The sequence below is a fragment of the Silene latifolia genome, chromosome 9 (assembly GCF_048544455.1).
Source record: "Silene latifolia isolate original U9 population chromosome 9, ASM4854445v1, whole genome shotgun sequence".
Classification (NCBI taxonomy): Eukaryota; Viridiplantae; Streptophyta; class Magnoliopsida; order Caryophyllales; family Caryophyllaceae; genus Silene; species Silene latifolia.
Genome location: NC_133534.1, coordinates 99,248,204 through 99,269,118, shown reverse-complemented (window position 1 = coordinate 99,269,118; position 20,915 = coordinate 99,248,204). Strand labels below are relative to the sequence as shown.

The 20,915-nt window shown below is 35.2% G+C and overlaps 1 protein-coding gene across 1 annotated transcript; it reads right to left on the bottom strand.

Moving 5' to 3' along the window:
• Positions 1-13,128: 13,128 nt before the first annotated feature.
• LOC141601395 (uncharacterized) lies at positions 13,129-15,778 on the bottom strand. Its single transcript, XM_074421670.1, has 5 exons — positions 15,752-15,778; positions 15,242-15,664; positions 14,939-15,165; positions 14,610-14,834; positions 13,129-14,167 (listed from the first exon to the last, which is right to left on the bottom strand). Exons 1-5 carry the CDS (start codon positions 15,776-15,778, stop codon positions 13,129-13,131), a joined length of 1,941 nt encoding a protein of 646 aa, XP_074277771.1.
• Between the last annotated feature and the right edge of the window lie 5,137 nt (positions 15,779-20,915).

Here is a 20,915-nt window from a genome sequence, read left to right as displayed (position 1 = left end):
TACATGTACATCTTTGTCGTAAATGTAAAAATTGAGTTATAATATATCACTAAAAGCTTAATACTCTCAAAATTAGAGAGTTTCAAAAAGTAATTGTAAACAATTGAATAAAACGGAGAAATATGAGTTACTTTTTATATTTAAATCTTATAAGCCAATTATCTCATAAAAATTAACAATAGTGACCTAACTAATTACGTAAAATGCCCATATCATCAAATTTTCTCAATCTCTTTCCTATCAGCAATCGTTTTAAGAAATACAATATAGATAACTTGAATTTGGTCAAACATATAATTTTAATATGTAATTTCAAAAATTTAACGTAAATAGCATAGTATGATCAACAATGTAATATAGATAATTAAGATAACGTTTTGTAGTGTGCGTTGTATAACTAACAATTATCGATAAGGAATTTAAATAGAGCCCACAGTTTACCAAATTGCAAATTTACGTAGAATATATGTTGTAACACTTAACAAAACCAAACCTTTGAAACAGTTATTTTATTATCTGATTTGAAGTCTTATAATTATAAGAAGATAATAAAAAGAGAAAAAGAGACAACTAAAAAAAACTTATTAATAAAATACGTACAAGAATTTGGGTAGTAAACAAAAGTCTAATAATTTCATTGTAGTTTTAGTTGGTTTCAATTTTGTATCAATCTGTAATCTATATCTTTGCCTAATGATGGAGTATATTTTATTAATCTTATAATATTGGTTGTTTGAAGAAAGGATTTTATTGTGTGAGTCAATTCAAGTTAACTAATGATGATTTTAATGACAACTACGTTTAAGGAGTACTGCTTGATAGCTAAGATGATATATAGAGCAAGTTTTGTAGTTTTTACTAATGATAGGGATGAGATATAACATGAGGATGATATTATAACTAATCTTATGATGTCTTACGTACTGAAACATTGGTAATATCATCAACAAGAACAATTTCTCCTGCATTTTATTTGACTTGCACAAGGTGTCCATCTGAGTTGATGAACATGGATTCATAGTATTTATTAAATTCCTTAGGATAACTTACAATATTTAATGGAGTATGTGTAGTTATTCATAGCTATATGTTTTCATTCCGTTTCTAAAAAAGTTAAGCCCTTATAAGCTTAATTCAGCTCCTATAAATTCAGTTTAGAAACTTAAGCTCAATTCATAACCCCCCCCCCCCTCTTTTTTTTTTTTTTTTTTATAAATTAAGCTTCTATAAGTTAGTATAGCTCAGCTCCTATAAGTCAGTTCAACTTTTTTATATTCAGTTCAGTATAGTTAAGCTCACCTAGCTTTAGTTCAGTAAATTAACTCCAGCAGAACATGGCCTTAGAATATTAATACATCATAATCATAGGATATTACAAGTTGGCCCGGGCATCGCCCGAACATTAAATCTAGTATATTTATAAAAGAAGCTTTTTTCGAGCGATTCTAAGCTGTCCACATCATCAAAAATTAATTTAGGAAAGTATCACAAATAATATTTTTGGATATAAAAAATAAAGTAAAAAATCTTTTAATTATTATAATATATATTTCCTAAATTATATTCAAGTGATTTTTCTAATTTTTATATAAAAACTTTTTACGTTTCATTTGAAGGAAAAAGTATCGTTACAAAAATTATGAAAATAGTATAATTAGAATCGTGCTAAAAAAAGTTATCATTAGAGTATAGATTTCATATTATTTGCACATATTAAAGATGATATACTTTTTAGTATTTTATATGTTTCACATTGAACATATATAAATAATAAAATTGTCCCACATCGAAAGATTAGCATAAGGTGGGGTGATCCTATGATTATAAATAGAAGACATCCTTGGAATTTATTTATTAACCCAAAATCTTTTGAGTCTCTCAAGTATTATCTTAGAGTTGGGTCTCTCAAGTATTATCTTAGAGAGTTCTTAAGAGTTTGTATCATTATCTTCACAATATGATATAAAAAATAATGTGGAGAATGTTTTAATTATTATAATAATATGTCCTATATTAAAATGGGGGTTATAATGTTTATAATGTTTTAATTATTCAATTTACTGAGAATGAGAATATAAAAATGACGTAGGTATGATTTCATTACAATGGGATCAACTCACTAAATATTAGTCAAACAATTAAGCGGACAACAGTTGAAGAAATCCAAGTATAACAAAGAGCTCATGGTTCAGCTACCATCTAGGAACTGCCAACACACTCATAATAAAATGCTACAAAAACAATTTTCTAAAAGACCCATAGGCCATAACGACTTATGTAGTCTTAATACAAATTTATTTGTATTTTATTATCACGAATTTTTATTTGAGACGGAATTATCCGTCTTCAATCTTTTTTTTTTTTGTTTAAATAGGTACTTAAATTAAAAGACTTACAAACAGAGTTCGTTCATTAATTAAGGAGGAGTAGGAGGCTAGACTCAAAAGAACAAATCGTTATTAAATCGAGTTGGATGTCGAACTAGGTGCGAAAAAGATGATGTACTTCTTAGTATGTTATATGTCACACATTGAAAAATAATGTAGATGTGGTGAACATGTTACGTATAAATAGTAGAAAAGGTGAGGTCATCCTATTATAAATAGTAGAATTGCCCCACATCGAACGATTAACATAAGGTGTGCTGATCCTATTATTATAAATAGTATAATTGTCCCACATCAAAAGATTAACATACTGTGAGTTGATCCTATGATTATAAATATGAGTCATCCTTGAAGCTTAAATATGAACACAAAATCTTTTGAATCTCTTAAGTATGGTCTTAAATAGCTCATATGAGTTTGTATTATTACCTCTACAATAGTGAAATTTATTTGTATTATACTTTTGATTTTGGTGGTTTCACAATTATATATAGTTATAACATCTCATTTTCTACTCAAATTTAGTAGTTTAGCAATAAGTTATTTATTTTTAAATTTTGAAGCTGAATTTTTAAATAACAAACATTCATCAGTAGTATACTTATTATATAAGAGACTTTAAAAGTAACGTTATATAATGTTAATTTTTCATGTTACTTTTTCAAGTTTTAACATTTATTTCATCTAGAGAGTCCAACCCTTAAAAACTACTTAATATCTATAAGGAAAAAAAAAACGTTAAATTTATACGTAAGAAAAACTTTGGACTTTAGATAAGATTAGTTTGTTAGCAATAAGATAAAATTGCACAAATGTTACCAATATACGTGCGAAAAACTTTAGACTCTAGATAAGATTAGTTTGTTAGTATTTGCTCATTATTAATCGGATTGGATGTTGAACGTACGAATATTAACATATAGTATTTGCTCATATTATTAAATATAACTACTATAGGGTATAATGAGTAGCAATTGTCCGTATTTCGGGATTCGGGTTGGATGTCGAGCTAGGTGCGAAAAAGATGGTGTATTTCTTAATATATTATTTGTCCCACATTAATAATGGAGGTGTTGTGAATATACTACGTATAAATAGTAGAACTGTCCCGCTTTTAAAGATGAACATAAGGTAGGGTGATCTTATGATTATAAATAGAAGTCATTTATTAACGGTTAAAATTAAATTTAACAAACTATAATTTTGTTGTCACTAAATTGTATGTTTGCTTATAGTGGCCAAAAACATAGATGAGTTTATCTTTTATGCCTTTACGGTGGAATGATAACAATAAGATAATCATAGGAGTATACATTACATGTGCTTTGTGAAAGAAATAACATAAAAATGTAATTAGAAGATTAATTATTATTATTATTATTATTATTATTATTATTATTATTATTATTATTATTATTATTATTATTATTATTATTATTATTATTATTATTATTATTATTATTATTATTATTATTATTATTATTATTATTATTATTATTATTATTATTATTATTATTATTATTATTATTATTATTATTATTATTATTATTATTATTATTATTATTATTATTATTATTATTATTATTATTATTATTATTATTATTATTATTATTATTATTATTATTATTATTATTATTATTATTATTATTATTATTATTATTATTATTATTATTATTATTATTATTATTATTATTATTATTATTATTATTATTATTATTATTATTATTATTATTATAAAAAGGATGCTTGTGACTTTCATTAAAAGAAAAAGAAAAGTTTACATGAAATTGGTGGGGAGCCGAGAGACAATCTGAGCTCCCACACCCTTAGCAACAGCAAAGCTAAGTCTAGTAAAAATGTAAGCGGCCACCCGAGCCCCCGCATCCTGAGATACCGAGAATTTCTGGATCCGTTTGAGCAAGGCAACAACATCCGAACCCAGCTCCCCAAGAGAAGAGAAAGAGAAAGGAAGAAAACCATAGCCCGCTGCCGCGCACAAATCCCCATATTTAGCACACTTTCGCTGAGCAGCATCAGCGACAACCCGACCAGGCACAAAATCCGTCATCCCAGTCTGAGTCAAAGGATAAGAACCTGTCAAGTCAATGCACACATCACGCCCTCTGTCCCAAGAATAAAGCAACAAATCTGCAGGACGAAGAGAGCCACCATGCCCATCAACCAAACCGATATCAACTTCCTTTCCCGCAGTAATACCAGATCTATAACAGATGTCGAAAAGAGTGTCTCGGACGAGGTTAAGCTGATGTTTAACGCCCACAGTACCAGTACAAGAAACAGCGTGGTCCCCAAAAACATCCTCAGCAAAAACCCGAGAGCAAGCAGGACAGGGTCTAGATACCGTGAATAACGGAACACTCAGACAATACCCAAACAAACTACGGTAAGTCCTCCCGTTCATAGTCTGACCCAACCCCGAGATAGGAACCGCACGTAACCTGTAACACCCCCATACTCCAAGTGCCTTACCAGGACCACTTAAGGCATGGAAGTGCTACCACCTCGGTTCCCCGAGGCAATGATAATCATAAGACAATTAAGAAACGTACTTTAAAAGTAAATATAGTTTAAGTGATTACATGATCAAAACCAAAACTGCTAAACTGAAATACAACATTCTCAGACGGTCTACTTCGCTAAAACTATCAAAGCTATGAAACATCGTCGACACGGCGGAAGACTTCTAACCGCCACGTGATGACTCATCCCGGCTATCCCATACGCATCATATCATACCGCTCAATGATCGCTCACCACCCCGAATGGATCACCACGCTTTTAAAACATTTAAACGGGGTCAATACTAATCACACAATCAATATAGATAACAATAACAAGATAAACAGACAACCGAATCACACACACACACACACACCACCAACCGATTCCCATCATCCCAATCTCGACCGTCCACTTTGGACCAGCCACCACGCCGATGGGGGACCGCAGCCGTTCCCACCTAAGCCCCGCTCATCATACGAGCGATAACCCTGTCCATTAATGTGCACATCCCCCTCCGTGGCGGGTTCCACGAAGGGCGAAACTAGGGCGTGAAGTCACTCCCGCAAGTGACCCCACTCAGCCGAGAACGCATCTCGAGAACCATCAACAACAATCACAACCACAAACACAGTACAATCATCACATCAAACAACTAACTACAGCACATCACCAATATCCCATTATGGGAATAATACTGAGTAGGAAATCCTACCTGGAAAGCACAACAATCAGACGATCTCAACAGCTGATCTCAAAAGGCTTCTTCTATGAATCCTTCTCCTAACATACAATCATGCAATTACTACCAATCAAGAAACATAACAAAAACCCCCAATCCCAAAATTAGGGTTTAACGAAACTTAACGAAATACTATAAAATTGGTATGTAGGACTTACCCTTGACGCAAGGACCACAAAGACACAAAGGACAAAGAAATCCGACCTCTCAAGCTCCGGGATTTGCCAATAATGTGATTGATGCGAAGAACGTAGTTTATTTTCTCTTTGAACGTAAATAGGTTTGATAGAAGTGTATTAAGGAAGTGACGGAATTGTTTATATATCCAATCGCATTATTAACAAAACCCGACAAATCATCACCCCGTAAACCGGCTACTCGATCGAGTACCCAAGGTACTCGATCGAGTACCCCCCTACTCGATCGAGTATCGTAGTTACTCGATCGAGTACCCAACAGATCAGAAACTATTTTAAACGCCACTCACCCTTACTCGACAGAGTAAGGCCTACTCGATAGAGTACCCAGAGACTTATAAATACGGAGTATTACAGTCTTCCCTCCTTAAAAACAACTTCGTCCCCGAAGTTCAACCCATACATAAAAACAACCATACTAACTCGACCAAGACACAGCAACATAGCTAAGAACTCAAGAACTCGACCAAACATAAAACATGAACTCTTAACACCCACTCCACCAACTATGTTTACTTCCCTAACATGACTAACGATATCGTATCCACCACATATATATCTCTCACGACACCAACTCCATACATAACCAACTACCATCCTCTAACGCTGCTAGCTCCATAATATCATCCACTATCAAATCCAAAATCAAGACACTCATAGACATCAAACGGAATGTTACATTCTACCACCCTAAAAAGGAACTTCGTCCTCGAAGTTTACTTACACTCATAAACATCATCATCCAACTGTCAACACAAGTGAAATATTCTCACACTCCTAAACATCGAACTACTACAAGCACGGTCATGACCTTTAACAAAGTTAACCACAACACGAATCAACCTTTTATTCGACATCAAGACTCAAACTTCCAAATATATTACCATATGCACACCCATCAAAATCTCTTTTATCGCATCTACTCCTCTTAAGATAAATGTTACGTCCCCGTAACTCAGTAATACTAAATCCTAGATATATCTTTCATTATCCTCATCACCACCGCTTGTCAAAGATAACCACCTACAATCTAAACACTCGCCATGCACATATCCAAGGCTCTCTTACTTAAACAACTCTCATACTAAACTTCACTCGTCACACCACCTAACCTATACCACAAAATCTTTAACTTAACCAAAAACTTCACTTATTCCCTATTACCGCAACATGACACACCTCTCTATATAAACTATATAAAACTCTTATCGCCAAAAGCATAACTCACGATCCACACTTGTTACGTACACTCACACTAGATCCTCAAGTTCCTTTCTTTCATTACCGCAAGACTCATACATAACTTAACACGATACTAATTACTCAACACTCCACACTCGATGTCTCAACAAAGGATTATGAATCACCCGCATATATCGATCATTACCACACATGTTCTACGAATCACTTGCCATGACTATGACTATCAAACCTTAACTAGAACAAGATCATAATTATTGTAACAACCTCTCACAACCGTGTCCCATTAACAGAATGTCACTATACCATGACAACAACGAAAACATATACGACTCTTTTTCATATCATACTCTACCCCCATACCAAAACTTAACCGGAAGAAACATCAATAAACAAAACAACCTCTATCTGTACTAATCAAACTCACAGAAGCAACATCAAACAAAACAACGGTTTATGTATAATCGTATGTACTTTCAAAACTCGTATCGTAATCATCCTGCCTACTCCACCACAACCGGTGACGGCATCGTAACACCGTCACTAATGACCACACCGGCAGATGCGAAAATACCCGCATCACAACACTAAATACCGTGCCCGGATCACCACCCGAGGCACCACTACCACATCGATAGACATCACAACTACATACAATTCCATAAACACTTACTCGAAAATAACCTTTCGGACAAGAAAACTTACTCAAATCCACTTTACCAATTCACAAAGCAACATATTATATGAATAAACAGATAACCTCATGAATATCATCCCCTTACCATATCACAGATTAACATGTATCGTGAATATATACAAACATAACTAGTCATGCCAAAACAGTCAAACTATTACCTTTTAAAACATCATTCCATTACGCTATCGTATCCCACATGTATTACAGAACATTCAGATAACAACTTTATAATTATCATATCATACCACTTCTTGTGAGGTCAGAACCTCACACCAACATTTATATATAACATAGACCCATAATCACATCCAACCAAATCAATCCCGATCACGTAAGTTACCACTCAACATAGGCTACCTGTCGCCCGAGCTTAACTCGTATACACCTCATAACATATTCTCCCTTTCGCATATCCATCACCCTCTGCCAAATGTAGCCACACCATTAATACTCAACTACTAACACCCGCCTCATATAACCACATCTTATACTCTTTCATAACTGTACTTATCAATCTGGCCTTTGTAAAATCAACCTCTCTAGGACTGCTGTCTTTCTTATCTATCATCACCCTTAACCACTAGTGACAACACCATAATACCACCACTGCTCGTATAACAAACCTCTTACACTCATATCAAAACAACACGGTTTTTCTCCTATCTTTGGTTAACATCCCCAAATAAAGAACATCAAACCCATCAACAAAATTACCTCAACATTATTCCCAATACTATCTTAATTGTATCGTCATCTAACTTTCCACCAAAAATCTCATATCGTGTAAATACTCCACCAACTCTTACTCCCTTAATTCCTCGAAACTCATGAATAATCATGTTGTCCCGAGACTCCTATGTAACCGTTAACTCAAATCCCCATGATAGTATCATACATCTTGACGATTCCTTACTTTTATTTCACATATCTCCGGTCAACAGTTTTCCTAGTTTTACTCCCCTCATTCTTTTCTTTTACTCTCGACAAAATCAATTAACCATAAAACTCCTTATTACTTCTTCTTAACTCTTTAGTGTTCCGGTTGCTTTCTCTTTGCTCCAAGACTCACATCCCATTATTTATATCGATATCATCTCATTCTTTCTTACCATGGATCTTCTCTTATTATGCTATCACTCACACTTGCCACTAATCTATCCATAAAATCAACGTTCACTGTTCAAACAATTGCATCTCCTTCGTACATCTCTAGAAATCAAAATTTATTTCATACCGTTAAATGCTCAAAGAAATCACACGTAGTTTCACCTCCTAATAAACCAAATCTTCCAAACTCATTCACTGTCTACAAATCCACCTCGCAACATGTCTCCATAAAGTTCACTATATACCACTATTCTCAACCCCTTTTAAAATGAACTTTCACTACTTATATTCTTGACTCACTCGACTCCTAACCATCTCCCTCCATAATTCTTTACACATCTCAAGTTGCCACTATCCACATCCTTACTCTCAATCCTTTCATTCTCACGTTCCTTAGACTCATATCATCCCTTGTCCATATTCACTTACTTTTTACATTACTCAACATACAAACATATCACTCATCTCATCTCACAAAACATGCTCTATGTCTCTATAAACCATACCAATCTTCCTTTTCTTTTTCCACTATCTATCACAACACATATAACTCATGTCCTCCAACCGAACTCCTACTCACTACAGGTGCCACTCACTACACCATAAGATTGGGTAACTTACTTATCAAGACCAACATACATGTAAAACAATGCATAAAGAAGCAAAATAACACCTTTGAATTAAACATAATATGCAACGAAGTCAAAGGGTAAGCATATGACCCAAAACAGGGGTCACTAGATCGAGTACCGGCCACTCGATCGAGTAAGGGACTTACTCGATCGAGTAGGTGAAGATCAGAAGCACGTAACACAAATCACCAGGGCTACTCGATCGAGTAGCTAAGGTACTCGATCGAGTATCCTAGTTACTCGATCGAGTACCCCAATTCTCAGCACTGTCCAGTTTTCGTAAAACAGTCATAACTCACTCATTACTTGGTCATTTTAGGCGTGTGACCTATCGTTAGAATCGCAAAAGAACAAGCTATCACCTCCAATTGGAATCACATTAAAATCATTTATGCATCTCAAGTTATAACAGTTTAAATACAACCTTGCTATAATCGAAAACACAACTACTTGCTTTTACTTCCAAACAACTTAAATGTCAACATGATAAACAAAAAAAACAACTCGATGCTCATAAAACCAGTATTGCCAATCTCATGTTACCATCTTCAAAAATCAAGCAACAACATCCATCATGCACATATATTATTTAACTCATTAGTCATGTACTAACCGCATGCTTTAAATTTTATAACTTTTCGTAACACAAAACATTCTCATACATTACAAATCCTATTTCTATGTTACTAATACAACAACATTACAATTACACTTCGTTACCTAAACATAGTCATGATCACAAAATTCATATTCTTATGCAATTGCTACTCCAACTTTTTCCAATCAATTCATCCATTTCCAACACATTACTCTTCATTCTCATATACTTTTCTAACAATTCCAACCAACATTGTAAACCAACTATCATGCAACATGCTTTCAATCAACAACATACGAAATCACATTATCACCATCTTTTCTACACATTCCCCATTCTCCACATACATACATCCATCAATTCATACAACATACTACTACATAGATACACACAGCACACAATAAGCACATAACGATCCCGACACATATCCCATGGTGACCGGTTCAAAATTGTAGGGCGAGTTCGCGACTTTAGGACGTCTCCCAAGTCTTTGCATTAGCTCCTACAACCTTTACCCTGGGTTCATTTTAATTTGACTCCCTATATTCATTAGGTTCATTGGTTACAGGTTTCAGGATCGTCTCTCTGATACCATTTGTAACACCCCCATACTCCAAGTGCCTTACCAGGACCACTTAAGGCATGGAAGTGCTACCACCTCGGTTCCCCGAGGCAATGATAATCATAAGACAATTAAGAAACGTACTTTAAAAGTAAATATAGTTTAAGTGATTACATGATCAAAACCAAAATCGCTAAAATGAAATACAACATTCTCGGACGGTCTCTCGCTAAAACTATCAAAGCTATGAAACATCGTCGACACAATGGAAGATTTCTAACGCCACGTGATGACTCATCCCGGCTATCCCATACGCATCATATCATACCTCAATGATCGCTCACCACCCCGAATGGATCACCACGCTTTTAAAACATTTAAACGGGTCGGTACTAATCACACAATCAATATAGATAACAATAACAAGATAAACAGATGTAACCAATCACACACACACACACACACACCACCAACCGATTCCCATCATCCCAATCTTGACGTCCACCGGACCCCGCCAGCTGGGGGGGACCGCAGCCGTTCCCACCTAAGCCCCGCTCATCATACCGAGCGATAACCCTGTCCATTAATGTGCACATCCCCTCCCGTGGCGGGTTCCACGAAGGGCGAAACTAGGGCGTGAAGTCACTCCCGCAAGTGACCCCACTCAGCCGAGAACGCATCTCGAGAACCATCAACAACAATCACAACCACAAACACAGTACAATCATCACATCAAACAACTAACTACAAAGATATCACCAATATCCCATTATGGGACTAATACGAGTAGAAATCCTACCGGAAAGCACAACAATCGGGACGATCTCAACAGATGATCTCAAAAGGCTTCTTCTATGAATCCTTCTCCTAACATACAATCATGCAATTACTACCAATCAAGAAACATAACAAAAACCCCCAATCCCAAAATTAGGGTTTAACGAAACTTAACGAAATACTATAAAATTGGTATGTAGGACTTACCCTTGACGCAAGGACCACAAAGACACAAAGGACAAAGAAATCCGACCTCTCAAGCTCCGGGATTTGCCAATAATGTGATTGATGCGAAGAACGTAGTTTATTTTCTCTTTGAACGTAAATAGGTTTGATAGAAGTGTATTAAGGAAGTGACGGAATTGTTTATATATCCAATCGCATTATTAACAAAACCCGACAAATCATCACCCCGTAAACCGGCTACTCGATCGAGTACCCAAGGTACTCGATCGAGTACCCCCCTACTCGATCGAGTATCGTAGTTACTCGATCGAGTACCCAACAGATCAGAAACTATTTTAAACGCCACTCACCCTTACTCGACAGAGTAAGGCCTACTCGATAGAGTACCCAGAGACTTATAAATACGGAGTATTACATAACCAATCAGAGGAGTGAGAACCCTGCTGAGACTGCCATAAAGCAAGCTGGCATAGTGTCAAAGAGAAAACAGACTCTGAGGCAGCAGCAACCGTCGCGAAATAAATGTCTGCCAATTTCTTCATAAGTTTTGGGGCAGCAATTTCACTAGGGTTACCTAAAATACCAAAGCCTGTAGTCGCAGTAAACATCCGCGCGACATCATCAAAAGCAGGGTCAGCAGCTACAATAGCAGAAGGGCCAAGGAGCTTAGCCTGCAAACCAGCAGACTGCAAACGGGACGCAATAAAAGCATAAAATAAAACATCTCCCGCCGCATAAACACCAAGACCACCAAGATGAAAAGGGAATGTAGCAAGGCGCCACTGGCAATCCCCAAAACCCGGCCCAGATGCGGTGACAATACGTTCCAAGTTGGAACAAAGAGCGGCATCAAAAGGAAGATGGACCGACCCAAAAACACTAGGGGAGCAAGTACGAAGTGAGAAATAGAGCTTATAAATACCAGTACACGAAGTAGAAGCAACTCACATTGCGGGTCCTCAATCCTCGCAACCAAATCCATTAGCTCAATGGTCTTGGTTACTCTCTTCGCCACAATCTCACTGTTAAAACCAGGACAAGCACTGACAGGTCCACCCAAAACTGTAACACCACGCAATGGCCGAGAAATAGAAGGGGGAAAACCCCAGGAAGCCGACTTCGAGGATTCTCAACAGGCCAAAAGACCTTCGTCTTGGAGACATTAAGATGCAGTCCAAAACGAGGATCATCCACCATAATCAAATCCATGACCTTCCCCACCTCCAAAGTATCACCCACGATGGTGCCATCATCTAAGTACCACGCCTGCATAATAATAATAATAATAATAATAGTAATAATAATAATAATAATAATTATTATTATTATTATTATTATTATTATTTTTTTTTTTTTTTTTTTTTTTGCAGAAAAGCAATGGATCTTATTCATTCAATAAAGAAGTACAATACAAGACCCGGTCCAAACCTTTCCTACAAGGACACCAGTATAGTCCCCTACAAGAAAAAAAAGAAAGCCTAAAAAGATAACCTAAGAGAGCTATAATCCATACAAACGAAGGTTTACAACTTTCTTAATAACAATACAAAGAGTTTCAGGGGAAGATTGAACCCCTCTAAAAATCCTATTATTCCTCTCCTTCCACGAAAAATAAGGAGAGCCATTAGACTTGCCTTACTTGCTTGCTTGTTGTTCGAGTAGAGAGAAGCATCGCAAAACATCTGCAAAGGAATGTAGATAGTAGGGAAATGAGCCCAATTTGCAATATCCAGAAACACAATCCTAGAATAAGGGCAAGCAAAGAAGAGATGTAGCAGGTCTTCAGAGCAACCCTCACATAAAGCACATCTATTCACCAAGTATAAACCACGAGAAATAATACGATCAACAGTGGGCAAACCATTCTGCAAGACTAACAATCCAATGAAAGAATGCTTAGGATGGCAGCCAGCATTAAAAACCAGAGAAGACCAGTCCACAGGGGTACCCCTAGTACGAATAACATCATACATTGCATTAGTATCATACTTCCTATTAGAAGTACAGTCCTGCAGCAACAGGAGGGCCTGATCAGGGGATCCAACATGCCTAAGGAGAAGATCTCTCATCTTGAGTACATTGTTCCAATACCAGGACTGGGAGATAGTTTGAGTAGCATCCCAGAAGCAATCACCTTTAAGCACATAAGCATGAACCCACTTAGTCCAGATACACTGAGGTCTATAGAAGAGCTTCCATACCCATTTCAACATTTGTGAACAATTCCAACTAAGGACTTCTTTTATACCTATCCCCCCCTCTAATTTAGGGGAACATAGTAACTGCCATTTCATAAAAACATGCCTTCTAGCACCCTCATTAATACCCCAGAGAAAATCCTTGCATAGTTTTGCAATTTTCTTGGCTATACCCTTAGGTAAAAGCACACTGGCCCCCCAAAAATTATTCAGTCCAAAAATGACAGAATTAATCAGGAGAGCCTTACCAGCATAGCTGAGACTATGATTGGCCCATTGCATAACCCTACCTTTAATCTTGTCCAAGAGAGGCTGATACATATCTTGAGTGATTCTAGCATTGAACAGAGGAAGCCCTAGATACCTAAAAGGGAAAGCCCCCAGACTATAACCAGTAGCAGCCAGGATAAGGTGCTTAACCTCATCAAAACCCCCCCCCATGTATAAGTCGGTTTTGGCGGGGTTAGCATGCAATCCGAGTAATCTGCTAAACTTGTCCAAACACGAGCGAGCAAAGACCTTCACGAAGGTAAATCACCTCTAGTAAAGATTAGTAAGTCGTCAAAGAAAAAACAAGGTGTGTAAGATTAAGCTGCACACACTTGGGATGATAAGAAAAGTTAACCTCCCTAGGTAGCTTCCTTAAGAGTCTAGACAGCACCTCCATACAAATGACAAACAGATAAGGGGACAAGGGATCCCCTTGTCTAAGCCCACACTTTCCAGGGAAAAAGCCCTTGACCTCACCATTAATAAGTAAAGAATAGTGGGGGGAGGTCACACAAGCCATAATCCAATCAACAAACCTAGTAGGGAAGTTGAGATAAAGAAGACTATCTTTAAGAAAACACCAGTTAACAGAATCAAAGGCTTTCCTTATATCTACCTTAAAAAGGCATCTGGGAGTAAGGTAAGCACGACCATATTTGGAGACTAACTCATGAGCCAGCATAGTGTTATCAAAAATATCCCTATTAGCCACAAAGGCAGCCTGTTCAGGGCCAATGATGGAATCAAGAACAGATTTGAGCCTATTAGCAATAATTTTACTCACCACCTTGTAAAAAGTGGTGCAGCATGCTATAGGTCTAAAATCCTTAACAAAGAGGGGAGTGTCCATCTTAGGAATGAGAACCAACAAAGTGGCGAGTAGCTGCTTTGGGCGATAGCAGTCCGGAAGAAATCAAGAACAACAGCTTTAAAATCAGTCCCAACCACATTCCAAGCATCCAAGAAGAAGCCTGAGGAATACCCATCTATTCCAGGACTTTTATTCCTATCTATAGATTTAAGGGCATCAAGGATCTCAGGCACCCTAATCTGCTGAGCAAGGGGGTTACCAACATCAGGGGAAAGAGTGTCCTGTTGAAATAAATGAGAAGGAAGAGAAGTGACAGGGGAAGAGGAGCCCAACAGATGCTTATAATAAGAAATAAACCCCGAAAATCTCCTCAGTTCCAATGCAGAGGTTCCCATCCTCATCATGAATTCTACCAATACTATTTCTAAGCCTTCTATCAGCAAGCTTAGAGTAGAAAAATCTAGTGCTAAGATCATTAAGTTGAAGGTGCTGGACTTTAGCTCTTTGAAAGAGTACTTGCATCTCAGCCATCTTCACCAACAAGTAGCCATGAAGCAACTTTTTCTCCTGAGTAATGAGAGTAGGATCCATGGGAGAGTTCCTAAGATCATCTTGACATTGCTCAAGAGCCACCTTACTCATCTTCACTCTATCAGATAGACTTGTAAAAGAGGTGGTGTGAAGCTTCTTAAGAGTCCTTCTGAGGTTTTTAAGCTTCAGAAACAGAGAAACAATGTGGTTACCAGAGTACTGAGTACCCCACCCTTCTCTCACATGGTCCTGGAAATGGGGGGGACAGAGCCCAACAATTCAGGTACTTGAATGAAGCTCTGGGAGGATGAGGCAAATCAGCAATAGTCACAAGACAAGGGGAATGATCTGAGACTCCTGCATTATGTAAGACGGTCTTATAATTGAATAAAAAAAAAATTGAAATGACTAATTTAAAAGCATGACATGTGTGAGTAAATTGTCTATATTTGAAGGGTAGATATATGGTTCAAACAAAAAATGTACTCCCTCCGTCCCAGTCAATAGTTTACATTTGCTTTATTCCCCCTCATAAAATACAGCAAATGTAAACTATTCATTAATTTCACACATGTGTTTATATTAATCATAAGGGCTATCAAAGCATCCTGATTCTAGGGATGGCAATGGATCGGGTATCCGCCTCGGATCCGCCAGATCCAATACTATTGGACCGGATTTGGATTTCATTATTTTAGATCCGTAGGATCCGGATCGGATCCAGATCCATATATGATTTTAAGGATCCGGATCTGGATCCTTCCCCTGAGATCCGGATCCGACCCTGGATCCATATATTTTCCTAAGTCTAAGTTTCTCACCCAAGCTCAAGCCCATCTAATTAATAAGCTCAAGCCCATTTCCTTTTTTTAAGTCTAATTTGAAACCCTCGATCCGACTCTCCGTCTTTCCTCAAAACTTTGAAACCCTAATTTTTCCAAATTACCATATCAAACTCATATCCCTCAAAGATGTGACGCCGGTTGTGTTCCTCCGTCTCACAGTCTGACCGTCGATTCAACGACTCTCTTCTATCTTCTATTGCGACACTCTCATCTCTTCGATCTTAGTTTTCTCGGTTGTACAATCAGGTTCGTTTCCTATCAACTTTGTTTGTACAATCAAATTGCCTTACTAATTGGCTCACTAATTAGCTATTGTAACATTGAACTTGGATGTTACTAAGGTAATGGGCTACTGTATTTCTGAAACTTGTTGAGATCCGTTTCGGACCCAGATCCTACCCGGATCCACAGGATCTGGATATGGATCTTGATATTTTAGATCCTTAGGATCTGGATAGGATCTGCGTACACCATCAGTGAAATGGATCTAGATCTGGATCCTGTAGGATCCGGTCCAGATCCGATCCATTGCCATCTCTACCTGATTCCCTTACACTTATGATGATTGGTACTTAATAAAATTTGCAAGAATTCGAGATAACAAAGCTTTAAAAGTTACTTAATGCTTAGAATCAAGTACGTATCAAGAGATAATAAGGGATTAGGGTATTTCATTCTTTTTTAGAATTATGTGACCCGGATTTGAACTTTGAAACACATATTCGATAATGTTATATGCCTTAGTTTTAAAATTATCAAGGTCATTAACCCGTACCAAGTACGAGCTTTCAAACTAGTAATAATAATGATAAGGATTATTTCATGGGAATAATCCATCTTATGGGTATCCTGCAAATAACACTCCATCCTATGAGTAATTCTAATTAAATTCATCATATCCACTATTCTTCCCATAACAAACTCACTTAAAATGATGACCGGTTACTTTAGGTTAATTATAATTATAACTAGGTTTGTGTCCCGTAAAATTCACGAGTTTATCTGTTTTAGTTTTGATATTTTTATCGTATTGTTAATATTTGTTCGATCAATTAGTTGTTGATCTATTTAAAAATATACAGTCTTGAAATACATAGAAATTAGTTAGTTAATAGCTTATTTCTTTGACAACTTTGGTCTATTTTTTTAAATCGAATCCTGCAAGTGATAATGTGGTAGCTACTAATTTTGAGAAACTTGACAACGGAGCAATGACAAAGACGACTCATTATATATACGTGTGTTTTATTCCGCAATATAATAAAGTGAGTTTTTAAAATATTAAAAGTTGAAACCATCCGTATATAATAAATTTCGTATGGAAAAACCTTCAATGACGCCTTATAAGGTTGTAAACTCAATACCTCAGTATAGTCATCTCCAAATTATTTCTAGACCTCTCCATCAACCCTCCCATAGAAATATCTTTGAAGTCTTATCACCACGTGCATGCTTCAAATATTATTTACATCCGAAAAACATTTATTATATCGATAGAAAAATATTAGATACGATTCAACGGTATGGTCGGTATCTACTCCATGTATTACGAATTAAATTTTTATTTCAATTGCTCAATAATCTAAAATCCTATATTCCCTAAATTAGAATTCCAAAAAGTTCATAAAATTTTTTAAGTTCTTTATTACTATTTCAAGAACTTGATCCATCTCTTGTTATACTTATGTCCATGATCCTATATAAAAATAAAAATAGTATTAAAGACTATAAAATAATCTATTCCGGTTTTAAAAAAAAACACATAAACTTAAAAATATACGGATTTGAAATTAGAAACCATACTATTTAATATTTATTTGAAGGTTCACTTTCGCTTCCTTTTAGTACGCTTCCTTTTAGTACATGCCTTGGTAATAGTTCATATGAAATGAAAAAGAAAAATTTATGTTAGGGATGATTATACTCATGAATACAAAAATAAAAATTCAAATAGGTTGATCGGGAAAGCATAATAGTAAAATTGCACAACAATATACGCATAATAACAAATTTAAAGAAATATTATAAGATCTCCATTTTGAGATCAACGATCATCTTATAATGGTTAAAAAAGCATAAACCACTTAAAAAAGTAAAGTAAATTTATAGAAAAATAATCAAAAGGTGGGAGTTGGAGAAAACTTAAATTGGAAGAGGAAATGACATATTTAAAATGATTAATTATTGTCATGATGGTTCAAAAAGTAAATTGTGAAATTTTAAAGATTTTTGATTCAATTATTTGTACTTATTTATTTTCCATTAATTATGAGAGTAGTTTTTTTCTTATAGGAAATTATGAGAGTAAGTTTTATGTATTATTCCTATTTTGACAAAAAAACACATAAACTTAAAAACATACGAAGTAGAATTTAGAAATTATACTATTTAATATTTACCCGAAGGTTCACTTTTACTTCCTTTTATTACATGCCTTGATAATAGTTCATATAAAATGAAAAAGAAAAATATATGTTAGAGATGATTATACTCGTGAATACAAAAATACAAATTCAAATAGGTTGATCAGGAAAGTATAATAGTAAAATTACACCACAATATACGTTTAATAACAAATTAAAAGAAATATTATAAGACTTCTATTTTGAGATCAACAATCATCCATTACTTATCAGTTTCTACCTTACGTTTTTTTACCTTTAATTTTACCTCAGTTTCGTGCCTTTTGTATTTCTTCCCTCTTCAGATTACCCACGTGATGGTTTGCCTTATCTGCATTACATACGTTTCATGGTGCTTTAAAGTTATATAAAAAATATATTGACCAAAAGATAAAATATCAACCTGACAAAAACTTGACAAACGAATCAAAACATTGTCACATGTAAGTCACTTAAATTAAACCAACTGGAAAACATGAATTCAAATATAAAGCAAACGATTCATAAAACCAACAACATAACAAATTAAAATATACTTTATTGGACACATCATCATCATCAACAACAACAACAACAACAATAATACTCGACAATAATACTCAATATAATCAAATAAATAAATTAAACCATAAAATACAATCCACAACTTAGAAATTCATGACAAATGAGCAAATTTTTAAATAAATAAAGTGAATAGAAAATATTATAGGTATTGTAGGTTTTATAATCATTACACAACCATAAATTCCCATATTTTAATTAATTTTTTAATTTATTTTGTGGTATTATTAAATTAGATAATTGATTGCCGAGGACCTTAAGAGATGAATTAAATCGAACAAAATGTTAATAAAATTATGGGTGTTGAGTAATATAAGGAGTTTTAATAAAATTATTAACATATTATATTACAAAAATTAATTAAACAGGAAAAACTTTTAATTAATTTGGTGCGTGTTAAGTATTATGAAGAGTTTTAATCAATTTATTACCATGTTTAATTAAAAAAAATTAAATAGGAAAATGTTAATAATGGTGGGTGTTCGGTAATATGAAGAGGTTTAATTAATTTATTAACAGGTTTTATTACAAAAATTTTAAAAACAGTGAATTAAATAGGAAAATATTAATAATGGTGAATGTTTAGCAATATGAAGAGGTTTAATTAATTCCTTAACATGTTTTATTATAAAAATTTTAATTAAAATTTCAATTTTAATTATAAATTATGAAATTCATTAACATATTTTATTACAAAAATTTCAATTAAAATGTTAATATTAATTATAAATTATGAAATTTGATGTAAATTTGTAATTGTTATATAAATTTTGGAAGACAATATATTTAATATACAAAATTAATTTAAGAATAATGATAATATCCTTTCATATTATAGATATAAGTGAATTAAATTAATTTATAGATAAATGATTTAAATTAATGTCATGTAATAATAAATTGATAATCCATGTCACATTAATTCGCCATGTCACATTAAAAATATGCAACATCACATTTAAATATGTCACGTCACATTAAAATTTAATCTAGGTGGCTTTTTGGAACCTACGTGGCTTTGTCTAGGTGGCGTTTATTTGTCATTTTAGGGTAGCCTTTTAATTATATTTTATAGATTAACAAAACCCAACCATTTAACTTTCTCTCCTTCCATGACCATAATTTTCCCTTGTCAGCAACCACCATTCACCAGCCACCTTCGACCCGCCAACACTTCATCAACTCGAATACCACCACAGCTGCAACCACCATGGCTCAAACTCATAAGCCACACCGGAACCACCACAGTTCATCTTCTTCTCCTTCGCTCGAAACCCGATGACTGCATCCCAATTGAGAACCCAGCCTGGTGATTCGGCATCACAACTCACAATCAACAACCATTCATTACTCCCTGCATCACCAACATGAATTTGCTTTGATTCTGATCAATTGGAATCTACTCAGACCACCGTGCACCCTCGAACAGCCACCTCATCACCTCCGTCTCTCTCCCCTGCTCCGCGACGAATTGAACGAAACCCGAATCCAACATCGAACTACCCAGAACCGTCACATTCCCCTGCTCTGTCTCGACACCGATTCCAATGTTTAGCCATCAATTTGCACCATCAAGCACTTGGTTTCGATACCAAACTCGACTCCGTTGCACTTATGGCACACTTATGGTAGGGTCTTGAGATTTGGTGGCAGAGTGGTTGTTGGGTTGGTGTAGGGTAGAACAATTTTGGA